The sequence below is a fragment of the Camellia sinensis genome, chromosome 14, assembly GCF_055761805.1.
Source record: "Camellia sinensis isolate YWXY chromosome 14, ASM5576180v1, whole genome shotgun sequence".
In the NCBI taxonomy this organism is placed as follows: domain Eukaryota; kingdom Viridiplantae; phylum Streptophyta; class Magnoliopsida; order Ericales; family Theaceae; genus Camellia; species Camellia sinensis.
In genome coordinates, this window is record NC_138974.1 from 2,658,629 (window position 1) to 2,673,523 (window position 14,895).

General features: G+C 34.6%; 1 protein-coding gene across 1 annotated transcript in view; it reads left to right on the forward strand.

The window, feature by feature from the left end:
* LOC145807884 (uncharacterized) overlaps positions 1-996 on the forward strand; it is a 28,283-nt gene extending 27,287 nt beyond the window's left edge. The window contains exons 10-11 of the mRNA XM_082906867.1: positions 639-732; positions 832-996. Of these exons, the coding sequence (XP_082762993.1) occupies positions 639-732; positions 832-996 (259 nt within the window). The remainder of the gene's footprint in view (positions 1-638; positions 733-831) is intronic.
* Positions 997-14,895: the final 13,899 nt, after the last annotated feature.

Sequence of the window (14,895 nt, forward strand, 5' to 3'; positions counted from 1 at the left end):
CCCCTTTACACATTTGTTATTCACTAGGCTTTAGCTCACAGTTTATATATGTATGTAGGTGGCCAGGCACCGGACCAAAGCTAGAAGCGTCGAGTTAAGCTCATGTTTTGTCCAGCCAACCGTTGTGCCTCACTTCGAGATTCCGAGTTTGCTCAAGCCAAGGCTGTTTTTGGGGTGCTTTAGATTCACCTTTTTGTCCCTGTTTTGTACCGACTGAGTAAGACTTGACTGTACAGTTATGGTAAAGGGATTAGGTCCCTAACCTGTACGCTATGTGTATCTGATATGTGTATGTATATATGTATATGGTTGAATGTGGTTATGTCCATAAAAGTCTTTTTCCATTCATATTTTCACTGCTCATTGGACATATTTTATTTATTGTTTGGCTTCCGCCAGCCCCTTACTCTGTACTATTGGCTTTACCGTTAAGCAGGCCTTTGGTAATCACGGATTACTGGCCGGTTACGATGCTAAACCCATAGGGGCGGGTTTGGGTCGTGACGGTGGCTATGTGATAAGAACACAAGCAAAGAAGTTATGGGTAATTTGATTTCAATATTGAATATGTGACTTATGTGAGCATGAGATCTATTAGCATTATTCTTTTATATTTATTATTACCCATATGTATATAGACTGATGGGGAACACAAGACATACAGATGAGATTGAATGCTCAGATGCTAGAATAAATCGGTTAGAAAGAATGATGGAAGTTTTAACTAAACTGGTGAGACAACAACAAAAGCAAAGGTAACAACCCTTACCTTCTCTACCACCTCCGGTTCATATTGAGTTGAATAATGATGACATCATTGCTCTTACATAGAAATACAAGAAAATGAAGCCACCAGAATTTTTGAGGGGTATTGAACTGCTAAAATCTAAGGCTTGGGTACTTGAAATTGAGAAGATATTTGAAGTATTTCCGTGTACAGAAGCATATAAAGTTTTGTTGGCAACATTTGTGCTGAAAGAAGAAGCTATGAGATAGTAGATGCTCGTCCAGGATGAGAATGGAGGATTGACATGGGATCAATGCAAAGAAATTTTGTATGAAAAATATTTTCCCCAATGCATTCGAGACAGGAAAATAACTGAATTTGAACAACTTAAGCAGAGCGAAATGATTGTGGCTGAATATGAAGCAAAATTCACTGAATTGGCTTGTTACACACCTCACATAGTTGACACCGATTATAAGAGGATGAGAAAATTTGAGAGTGGACTTAATGTTGAAATACTTGATCAGTTCAATGTTTTGAAATTGTTAAAGTATGTGGATGTGCTTGATAGAGCTTTGATGTCTGAGGCAAACATGGCGACTTTAAAGAAGTCCAAGTCAATATTATTAACCGAGCAGGAGAGTAAGAAACAAAAGAAACAAAAAGTTGAAATGACCGGTGATTTAATGACCTCCATGACTGAAAAGTCAAATGTAAGAACTTTTGGCAACACAAGTTAGGGAAGTAGTGGAAGCAGTTGCATACTTGTCTGCAGGGAGTACGGGAAACAACATTGGGGCAATTTTCACCGCTTTTCTGGAGCCTGCTTTAGATTTGGAAATAAAGGACATTTGGCTAAGTCTTGCCCACAAGCCCATCCGAACAACAATAGGTCGAATGCTGGTATAGCCAATTCCACTCTGGTACCAAGGACAAAAGCAACTTCTACTCCTGAAAGGAATACTTTGAGGCAAGGAAGGGTTTACACCCTAGCTGCAGAAAAGACCTATAATATTACGACAACTAGTGCAGGTATTACCTTAATTATGTGCAACATGTTTATGTGAAAATTAGTGTGAGCATCATTCACTCCTTGACTTGATATGAATTGTGGACATACTGACTGAACTCATTGAATTCTTGGACATATGAACCTATGCTTTATGCTTTGCTTTCTATTGATATGTAGAATCTTATTAGCATCGACGGGTTATGTTTGACTTGTTTTTTTTTTACCATAAAATCTTTGAAGGGCTATGAGTATGCAATGAAACATGATAGGGTTGAATGATAGCTAATGAATGCTATTGAGACTTATGTGAATTGCTATGGAAACTGGTTGGACTTGTGAATTTTGAAAATTTGTTGGGTTGGTCTTTTATACCTTACTTAGACAATTTAATATGAACTATTATGTTTGACAATTTTGAACTATGTTAACACGTTTAAACTATGTTGTATGTTGAAAATGAACAGATATGGAAGCTACTGTAATTGATTGTGATATGGAGTTATTGTGTACATTTGGAACCCTAACTTTTTGGAATATTGTGATCGGGTTATACTACTACGGAAATTGGTAGACCGAGAACTTAACTAGGATTGGAACATTTACCTTGCTTTGAAAATCTTATGTGAAACACTAATAGTAGACTATTTGATTATGAACGATACTTAAACTCGTACCACCAATAGAGTGAGAACACATGTATTATGTTAAAGAATGATTGCTTGGGTACTATGTTGACTACCATGGGATTGATTACTGAGAAAACGATTGCTTCCGTGCTACTACAATTTAAATGTGATGTTATGGGCTTTGATTGTAAACCCCAACTACTTGGACGTATGTACATTTCATATGTCCTTTGATTGACTGTTTTAGTATTAGTGTATTATGCAATTGGTGTTATGGGAAATGAGAATTGTGCACTGCATAAATGACTTGCATGTATGACATATGGAAATTATATGAAGCTTTATTAAAATTTTCCGCCTCATGTTATTAAAATTCCGGGAAGAACTGAGAAACGTTACTTGTTCACTTGCTGGATTACCATATCAAAAGTGGAATTAGTGTGCAACAAGAAAATGAAACGACAAATGGGACCCAAATTTCATTTGTGACGTAATAAAACAAGTCTGGAGGACCAAACTTTCTAAGGTGGGGATAATGTAATGACCCGGACATGCATCTGATTAATTAGTCATCTAATTGCATTGTTATGTGCTAATTGATTATGTGTTTGATGAGAAATTATATGTAAATTAGAGGGATTTGATTTTATATCTGTTGATTGTTGAAAAATCTATTGCAATTACAACTTTAAACTGAAAATTGAATGTCTTAGAGGCGCCAGAAACCAAAACTGAGCACATATTTGTGATCAGCATGATTTTTAGGACTTAATGAGAAGTTTTTGTGATCAACATGATTTTTAGGACTTATTGAGAAGTTTGATAAAAATTTGATTCGGAATTAATTACGTGGGTTTAATTGAATATCATATATATGGGCCTCAGTTAAAAGACTCAACAAAATATCTTCATTCTAGAAGACACAAAAAACATATATATATATATATATATAGAGAGAGAGAGAGAGAGAGAGAGAGTTCTAGAGAACTCAAGAAGAATGAAGCAAGAAGAAGAAGGAGAACAAGGGAGATTAAGCCAAATCTTCACCAAGTTAATCATCTAAGGTAAGATTTTCTCTCTAATTTCGTGAGTTCAAGTCAACACCCATGAAATCTAACAATCTAAGGGTTTAATGGTGTAAATTGATGTTAGAAACCCACATGAGCTTCAAATACAGGAATTATAGGACATAGCTCAAGATCTTGTCATCCAAGGTATGAGGTCATGAAATTTTTGTTCATACATGTGAAATCTTGCATGGTTCTTCAATTGAGAAGGAAACCCATGAATTTTGAGAATTGGAGTTCAAACTCGCATGTTTCTAAAGTTATATTTCAATTCAAGAGTTGATTTTTTTTCTTTACATGGGAATTTGAAGGTTGATTTAAAGTCAAGAATTTTGATTTGAAGCCATGATCTTTATTTGAAGTTGGAAATTTTTAAATCCATATGTTTAGAAGTGTTTTGAGCCTTATTTTGTATGTAATGAAATTGAGGTTACAAAAGGGAAAATGTCCATTTTTTTTAGCAGATTTCGGACTGGTTTACACTCAGACCGCTCAAGTGGCCTAGGCCACCGCTAGAGTGGCCAACCCTCTTTTGCTTTAAGTTGTATTTTGCTCGCACGAGTGGCCAGGCCACCGCATGTGCGGCAGTTTTTCCGGTTTTGTTTTCTTTCCTTTACCGAGCCTTCATTTACATGGTTTTCATGTGTAATTCACATCCATATGCATAGCATGGACACGAAGGAAATTAGAGAATAAATAGAAACAATTTAACGAATAATTAATGGATAAAAAGAATTAGTTTTAAGAACCGATTGCGTAAATGAATATGTTATGAAATGTTATGCTTGGGATATATTTCTGCAGGTTAAGCCGTTGAAGTATATCACCAACCAAGCATTGTAAGTAATATTCTTGTAAAGATATGTTCATATGAATTATATTTGTAATGCTATTGGATAAGTTATGCTTTTGGAATGATATTTGTTTTCGTGAACGAATGTCCCATTTTCGAATTTATTATGACATCTAACAAAAGTCCCAAGTCATGGGAGACGGCATGTTAATGCGGATCCATGACATATAAATGATTACGAGATCTCGTTAGCCATGTGATAATGTGGTGATGTGTATAATCGGTATCCAAAACCAATTTCTCTAGTCAGAAGACGATATGTTCTGTTCTGTTGGGTGTACCATTATTATGTTCAGATATGAGAATGATTGTGATATGATTTGTTTTACAGATATGTTTAGAATTCGTTCACTAACCCCTTTATTTTAATGTTATTCACTAAGCTTTAGCTTATTGTGTGCATATATATGTATAGGTGGGTGACATGAAGATCAAGCCTAGATGAACACTATTAGTCGAGTGTCACGACCCAAACCTGCCCTTATGGGTTTAGCGTCATAACCGGCCAGTAATCCTTGGATTACCAAAGGCCTCTAAACAAAATAACATATAATAGGGATTGCAGAAGCAAATGTACAAATTTACATAGTCCATAGAGCTGTGCAGACATACATGAGACAGAAATTTCCAAAACAAACTTATATATATATATATATATGTATACAGATGTGACGTCAAAAATACATTAGTCTTACGTCACTCAATTACACAGATAGAGTCGAGAGGAGCTTAGCCCAAGTACAGATATACAGAACAAAATCAACTAAAGCCTTGGCGTGATCCTCTCAAAAGGAATCTCCTCGGGAGACACGGTAGTTGGCTGACAGAACAGAATCTTAGGCCATCAACTCTGGGCCTAGTCATGTGCTTGCCCACCTACATACATAATATAAATAGTGAGCTGGAGCCCAGTGAATAATAACTGAGTAAAGGAGTTTAACGAATGTTGTCCAAGACAGTTAGAGAAAACAGAATTCAGTAGTCATCAGAAATGGATTCATAATCATGTTCAGAAATCATAGTTCATAACAGATACAGATTCAAAATCATAATCATAATCAAAATTTGCAGTTAATCATACGTAGTACATTCATTAGCACTAGTAGAAACAATTAACCCATAAAGGGACGGCCATAAAGGCATACAGTTGACTTACGTGCACGAAGACGGCACAGTTGGCTCATAAGACGTACAGTTGACCTATAAAGGGACGTATACAGAAGGATCCATAACAGTTGGCTCATGAGACATACAGTTGACCTATAATTGGGACGTAACAAAACAGATAACAGATGTCATTTGAAACTAAGAATGCCACGAATACATTTCAGAAACATTGGACAACCATTCATTCATATAGAAAATAATATTTCAGAAACAAATCATCTTATATCATTCAGAAAATAATTAAAGTTAAACATAACTTTACAGAGTTATTATACACAGATAACCAGTGGCTCCAAATAAATGGGTAGGGTGGGCAATTCACTTAACTTGAGGCGCGTGACCTACATAACATGACAGATACATACATTGAAATACATGCTCGGATTGTACATAAGTTAATTCATTTGTTCTTAGTGTGTTTCTAACCTTTATCCTTTTTATGGTGTCTTAATCTTGGCCTAGAAATCTCTAGGATAGAATGAGGATACAAAAATGTACTTGAAAACATTTTTCAAAACTTGCTGAAAGTCATGCTCGAGCGTGAGACTCAGACCCTCGCTCGAGCGTGACTTTTGTCACTCGAGCGATTTACAAAAACACATGAGCTTCTGGGAGCATGCATTTCACGCTCGAGCGGACTTCTGATCGGTCGAGCAGAGGTGCAAAAACAAAGGTGGTCGCTCGAGCATATAATACTTCGCTTGAGCGAAAGGTGCAAATTCTGAAATTTCCAGATTTGCTCCCAAAGTTCAAAACTCAATCTAAAAGCATCAAAACTTGATTTTTCTGGGCCAAAACTTGAGGAAACACTTAGAAACTCATAAAACATCATGAATTAAGGATCATTTCAAGAAATCATGGCCCAATAGCTTGCCAATTGTGCAAAAATTCAACTTAAAATTTATGAATGTTCCATGAACATGACATGCATGAATTTCTTTGAACTTAAACTTTTCAAAACATGATCAAATGATACAAAAAAATATGAAACTTGATGATTTCCCAAAATTAAGGTGAATTTAAGACATGCATGAGGGAATTCTTGGAAATTAAACTCAAAATGTGTGAAAATATGAATGTGTGAAAATATGCATGCATGCATGGTATGGCTCAATATTCTTCATTTCTAACTCAATTCTTGCATTATTCAACATAGTTCTCTTGTGTTCATGCATTATAGTCTAAATTTCAAGGCTTAAGGATAAAATTCTTACCTAGAGACTTGAGTTCACAAGTGTTGAAGTTGAAACTCTCAAATTCTCTTTAATCTCACAACTATTTCTTGCAAGTTTTTCCCTTTCTCACTTGATCCCAAACCTTTTCTTAGTCTTTCACTTCTCTCTCACGTTTTTGTGTGTCTTAGGAGTATGAGTTGATGATATAAAAATGACCTAATGGGATCAAGTATATGGCCCACTTAAGGACACATGTTCAATTGAGGTTAAAGGCAATCATTTCGCATTAAATTGGTCTAATTATTTGGTTCCGAATCGAATTTTAACCAAACCTATCATAATATTCTAAAAATACCAAATAACACATAACTTAAGTCAATTTCATGATCGGATGCCAATAAGGCCTCTAATTTGCAGAACAGATCAGAAACGTGAACAGATCATTTTACGTTTAACAGATATAAACTCAATAAGGCAACACATGCAATTTAATTCAAGTTTTGATCTCAAGAACTTATTAGGCATATTAAATCATGGATTAACGTTAATCATGGGTCAGGGTTCTTACATGGAGCCACTGCTTGAAGCTTTTTAAGATTTTGGTGCCTCCGAGTTGAGGCTAGGTCGAGAAGACCATTGTCAAGTTTTCATAATAATGTTGATATTTTGATATATGTATATATGTATATAAATGTTTTGTACAAGCTGTATGTAATACAGGGTGGATAAATTAACATTATATACATGTGTTATTTCATCTAGAATCACAGCTCATTGGACTACTTGTTATATATATATATATATATATATATATTAAGCTTCCGCTAGCCCCGATTATTTTGATTTATACAAGAAGGCCTTTGGTAATCTCGGATTACTGGCCGATTACGACGCTAAACCTATAGGGGCGGGTTTGGGTCGTGACATTTAATATCAAAATGAGTGTTTATTTTACTATCTTATAATTAATATATATCATATAAAATCATTATATGATAATTACACTTTTATAGTACAATAGAACTAAAATGATCAAAATAAGTGAATAATTTAACTATTTTATTATATATAAGATTATTAGAATAAATAATTTAAATTTAAATTTTATTTTAAATTAAAGTTAATATTATTCTTTTGTAACACATGTCATGATACAAAATATCATTACATTGATTAAAGTTAATTTCTTTGTGATTTTATGTTAGACATCTTTCTAGAAGTGATTTACATACACGTGTAACGTCCAATTTGATATTGATTGATTAAAATAATAGAACTCAATACTTTTTTTTGTCAAGTTTTTAGAAGATAAATTGACAAATATCAAATGATAAATAGTGTGGAGTATTATTTTAAAGAATAATGATTCATCAAAAATAATTGTGCATATTTAAGGCACATATTGATGTTTCTTGAATAATTTTTAAATAAAAATTTTAAATTTAGAATGTGTCACATAAGTAAAGGAAAAACACTGTGAAGACACTGTTTATGGTTTGAATTTGTAATTTTTTATGTATCAACGTGAATAAGGCCAAGTTTGGCAAATCTCAAAAAAGACAAAAAGTCAAAAATTTACTCAAAAAGTTAAAAAGTTATCACTATTCACCAAAAAAAATATAAAAAATTAATATATATATAATGTCAAATACAAATCAGCTGACGCACGGTAGCCTATGTACAGACATCAAAGCATAGGAGTGAAAGGAAAAAAAATAGATTACATGTGTATATTCTTAAATTGGATGGTAAAGTTGGGCCTGTGAGGGCCCACCACGGGTTCTGTTTTTCTAATCGGAACCGTTGAATGTGTAGAACTCGTCGAGTACTATATGTCTGTAAAAAAATCACTTCTATCGGATATCGCTAACTACATGATCAAATCAGTTTTGTATAAAAAAATGAATGGTGTTATAGTTAACATGTGACAAAAAAAAACTAGCACGATCAGATAGCTATCGATATCCACTGAACGTGATTTTTTACAAGAATATAGAACTCGCCGAGTTCTACACATTGAACGGTTTCGATTAGAAAAACGGGACCCATGGTGGGCCTCCACGGGCCAAACAACACCGTCCAATCAAAGGCCAAAAAGTAAGCAATCTTTTCCCATATCCTTTTCAGCCGACGCACTGCCCAACCGTACGGATTAATTAATTATCTTCTCCTACACACTTAATTATATAATATTTTAATACACATTTTTTTATAAAAAAAGTCAAAAAGTTAATCCAAACATCCATTTTTTTCCCTCAACTTTTTAATCTAAAAAGACAAAAAGTGCACTTATTTAGGACATCCCAAACAACCATCGTACTAATATAAGGATAAATCTTACCTTTGAGTCAACCCATTTTAAGCACTTTTTTGTGTTATAAAATACTTAAATATTGTCATATAAAAATATTATAATAGATCATAATCAAACGCCACTTGAAGCATATATAATTAAAGACCCATTGCATCATTTTTTTTTTTTTTTTGAGAATGTGAAAAACAGTTATATTAAAAAACAAGAACATACACTTTAGACATAAACAAAAACATAAGAAATGAGGAACATGGAGGTACGTCAATAGGAGAAGAAATAACCAGTAATATGATAAACCAAGACTATAGGTTCTATCGTAAGATTAGGAACTTTGAAGTGGAGACTGCACTTAAGAAGATGAAATCAAATAAGGCTTTAAGACCCGATGATATCCCTATTGAAGCTTAGAAGTACTTGGGTAAAAAGGGGGTTGCTTGGTTGACTAAGTTGTTTAGCACAATTTTGTTGACTAAGAACAGGCCAGATGAGTGGAGGAATAGTATTTTAGTGCCAATCTATAAGAATAAAGGAAATGTCCAGAATTGTAACAACTATATAGTAATCAAACTAATATGTCATATAATGAAAATGTGGAAGAGGTGATATAACTTCGATTGAGAGATATAACAGAGGAGTCAGAGAATCAATTTTGGGTTTATGCCTGGCAGGTCAACAATGAAAGCGAATCTATCTTTTGAGGAGAGTAATAGAAAAGTATAGAGAAAAAAAAAGAGACATTCATATGGTGTTTATCGACCTTGAAAAAACATATGAGAAAGTGCCTCGGGATATAATATGGTGGGTGTTAGAAAAGAAATGGGTGACAAAAGGTTACATCGATGTAATTAGGGACATGTATGAAGGGATACTGACCACTATTAGATCGCCTGCTGGAGTGACAAATGAATTTCCTATCACTATAGGGTTACACCAAGGATCTACCTTAAGTCTTTATCTTTTTGTTTTAGTTATGGATGAGTTGACGAGAAATATTTAGGATGACGTGCCATGGTGTATGCTTTTTGCAAATGATATCGTGTTAGTGGATAAGACTAGGGAAGGAGTTAACACAAAGTTGGAGATTTGGAGAAAAGCATTTGAATCTAAAGGATTCTAGATAAGCAGAACTAAGACAAAGTACATGGAGTGTAAATTTAGTAACAGTAATAATGAAAGCAGAGGAGAAGGGAAGATTGAGAACTGAGAACTAACTAAGAGTGGACATTTTTTTTATTTAGGATCGATTATTATAACGGCGGGGGAGATTGATGTAGATGTGACCCATAGGATTAAAGCGGGATGGCTTAAGTGAAGAAGTACATCTGGGGTATTGTGCGATAAACGAATACCCACTAGACTAAAAGGTAAGTTCTATTGAACTGCTATTAGACCAGCGATGTTGTATGGGATAGAGTGTTAGGCAACCAAGAAACAACATGTAGATAAGATGAGTGTTGCTGAGATGAGGATGCTAAGGTGGATGTGTGGCAAGACTAGACAAAATGAGTAGAAGTAGCACCGATAGAAGATAAGTTGAGAGAGAATCGTTTGAGATGCTTTGATCATATTCAATGGAGACCAACAGAGGCAGTAGTGAAGAGATACGATACAGTAATGGTAGATGGTAGTGTTAGGGGACCGGGTATGCCTAGATTAACGTTAGCTAGCATTGTAAATAGAGATATGGATCTACTTAATTTGACTAACGAAATAGCATTTGATAGAGTCGCGTAGCAAAGAAAGATTCATATTGCCGACCCCATTTGATGAGACTTAAGGCTTGGTTTGGTTTAGTAACCATAATAGTTTGTATATTATAGAATTTTCTGATGTTTTTATTTTTTTTAGAAAAAAAGATATATATTTTGATACACGTGAAATTTATGATTTTTAGTAAATTTGATTAATACAAATGAGGATTTGATTTTAGGTTGAGAATACACTTTTTTTTATAACTTCGAAAAAAGTTGTTTTTATGAGCCTTTTATATAGGATCATACACAATGACAAAAAATTTCATTAGTCATTAGATAATCTGTTTGTATTTGACTTTCAATTATTAAATTTTTTTACACATAAAGTATTAACACTCAAAATTAATATTTTATTTTAAAAATAAATTTCCTTGTATAGCATGGGTCACCTACTAGTTACACATTTAAAAAAAACACAAATCTCATATCTCATAACAAAACAATTATACATTAAAAAAATTATAGATCAAAATTATTTGAAAATAATACTATTGGTTAACAAACTAATTACAGATTTTTTTTTTTTGAAAAAAAAAACACACAACTACCTAAAATTTTGAATTGCAAGTTCCTAAAATCTCTCCCATAATATTTCTCTCTTTCCTAAATCTCATCTCATAACAAAATAAATATACATTCAAAAAAATATTATACATTCAAAAAAAAAAAAAAAAAAGCACACATCTCATCTCATAACAAAACCATTTAAAAAAACACACACACACACACACACACACACACACACACAACCACCTAAAATTTTCTCATTCCACAATTGCAAATTTTTGTAATTTTAAAAATAATACTATTCAGCTTGTTTGGTTTGGATATTTAGGATTCACTTTTCAGAAAATTTAAATTTTTTGTTTTCAATGTTTTTTTTTTAAAGCAATTTTTTTAATTTTTAGACACCCTTAGCATAAATACACTTAAAATGTATAATATTTGTGAAAAAATCTTTAGAAAATTCACTAAATACGAAAAATACAAAAAAAAAATGATAATTCAATATATTTTTCGTATTCTTGTGCATTTGTTGATTTTTTTAAAACATTTTCCTTTTTAGATATATCTAAGTAAGGTGCATTTTAAAAAGTAAAAAAATTGCTTAAAATTTTAAAAATATTCACTAAAAACAAAAAAAAATACAAAAAACAAAAAGCTCAATTTCTAGAAAATTGAGGCCAAAAAATTGAAACCAAACACACTGATTAGTATTGGCTAACAAAATAATTATAGATATAAAAAAATAAAATATAAATAAAAAAGAGCACACTACCACCTAAAATTTTGAATTACAAGTTTCATAAAATCTCTCCCATAAATTTTTTCTTTTTCCTAAATCTCATCTCATAACAAAGTAATTATCCATTTAAAAAAAATGGATGTACTACGTATGACCAATCTAATGTGAAACCTTGGTCATAGAACTGGTTACCTGGTTATACTCTGCATGTGGGTCATTATGACCAATCTAATCTGTTAGAGCTAATGGATGTACTACGTATAACTATATGCAAAATCTAAATAAGTATATGAATTTGTTTCTGATCTGAATTTTGATTTCTGAATCTATTATGGACATCATTCATAAGACCTTTACTCTGTTGTTATCCACTAGGCTCTATCTCATTATTTTATATATGTATGTAGATGATTAGGCACGTGACCAAGCTTGAGACTTCCAGTGTAGATCCGTTTGTGTCAGCCAACTAGTGCACCTCCTGAGGAGGTTATGGAAGTCTTTTGTGGTCTTGTTTTTGTGGACAATGTTGTGACCAAGTTAATGAACTTGTTTTAAGTTTTATTTTCTTTTCCTTTGTTTGGACAACTTTGTGTATCTTTTGTATGTAAGGTTGACGTCATATTGTATGAAAATAAGTTTGAAATTTTTTATCCCATTTAAGTCTACACAGCTCCATGGACATTTTATATTTGTATTTGCTTTCGCTAGCCCCGTATTGTGCTAGTCTGTTTCAAAGGCCTGCGGTAATCCCTAGATTACTGGCTGGTTACGATACTAAACCTATAGGGGCGATTTTGGGTCGTGATAATTTTGTTTCTAGGATTGTCTCTTTCTCTCGGCCATCATCAGGTATGTTTTGTTTTATTTTGTGTTGAGTGTGTGTATTTTGCGTGTTGGTTTCTAACATCTATTCTATGTTACATCAACATCTGTTGTGTGTTGAGTGCTTGCGATAATTCCATAACTTTTGTTATATTATTGAAATTCATTAAAAAGTATTTAAATATTATTTTAATTTAGCTAAATTAGATTTTAAACCAATTTTAAAATGGCACGTGTATTTTGAAAATTATAAAATTCAAAAAATTGAGAGAATTTTAGTAACATAATTTAAGGTAATATCCAAATTTACAATTTTATTTTTAAAAATATAAAATTAATTTATAAACCAATCAAATTGCAACACATATTAACAAAAATTAATAAAAATAAAATAAAATTAATTTGTATGGAAAAATTAGATTTAATGAGGGTGAAAAAAATTTAAGAAATGAATATTTCAATTTTGAGAGGGGATTTTATACCAAACATTTTGGGATGAGCTGGGGCCATACGGGAAATGGTGTTTGGCCGAGCTAAACCCACATGGATGTGTGTTGGGCTGAGCCAAATCAAAAAGCACGGAACGTTGTGCTGAGCTAGGGTCTGACCGGGTATTGTTCGATCGAGCTATTTGAGGTCGCACAGCTATATACGTCGTGACTGGTTTCGCCGACCCAACGAGCAAGCGATGGATAGGCCGGATGATGAGAGCGAACAAACCAGATCAAGGTCAAGGTATGCAACCGAGTTGATAATGGTTACACTCGTTAATGAGTGTGAAGGCAATGATTAAATGTGACGCCGACCTGGGGTATACCGTAGCTTGGCGTCCGTATGACCAGAGTCAATATCTTTGGCGCAACCTACGTAATAGCGTAGTTGGGTGTTCCACGTAGACCAATGGAGAAGAAACCGCTCTAGGTGTGTGTCAATACTGTTTGGCTGTTTGGCCCATGTTGTTTAGCAAATTTCATGTATATACGTGTAAAGAGTGGAGAGGGCAGTACAACCACATGTCCAACAAAGGACAACAGAGGTGGTGCGCACCCAATCAGGGGCTGCATGGCCAGCTAAGAAAAGGAGGCGCGAGCAGACTCAGAAGGGTAAGCAATCTTTAGCCACTCTCTCTCTATGGTGCTCTGCATTTTCTCTTCTCCAAGAAAGCTAACTTGATTGTCAAAGGGGTTTTCCGGCAACCCACCTGCCGGGTGGCTCACCCTTGTTTGTTCACAATGTAATGGAGTTTTGTTGAAGCAAGCCTAGCTTGGTAGCAAGGAGTACGGAAGGCGACGAATATTTTCCACCCGTACAATTGGCACCGTCTGTAGGAAACTTGGTAGACAAAACCTTGTCCTCCAAGCTTCTTTGATCACTTTCTATGGCGAATAACGAAGAAACCCCGCTGTCTGTCATCAACGGCATCACTCCAGAGTCAGTCCAGAGAAGAGACAGTCCTCCCGCTATTCCGACCATGGCGGGTCTGGAGACTTCCTCCAGAGGGTTGCCCAGAAATGCTCGAAACAAACGCGTTAGGAGCACTAACCACTCACAGAGTCCTAAAGGGTGCCAGTGACGGAGAGAGTCGCACGCTTAACGCTTAGAGCACAAACTGAAAGACCAGGATAACATCATTTAGAGGATGGTAGCTGAGATGGAGGCATTGAAGCTGCAAATCAAAGGAAAAAGTGTTGCTAGAGTAGAGAACCACAATGAGCGCAACCAACCCCGCCGCACAGGCAATCAAAACCAGCGAGGAACACCTTCCCTCTTTATTACTAAGAGCTATAGGATTAGTGATTCCGACCTGCCGGCGGAGAAGTAATGCGTACGAGATAACAGTTATCGTCCTTCGCATCTGTCAACGATGTTGAGATACTCTTACTTCGCCTGTTTGAAGGACCTGAGGGACGTCTTGGAGTAGCGTACATGCCACAGAGAGGCACAAAGAGTGCCGGCATTGTAAAGGCTGAACCCCATAATCCATTCTAGCGAAGAAGTGGCCATGCCACCACCTAGAGTGGTGGTTCCACGCTAGTGGACAGAGACTTAGTGAGACTTAGTGCCACCCTACTTCCCCTGAGATTGAGAGCACACCGCTCCCTGTCGACTTGCATCAACCTAAGTTCACGCTA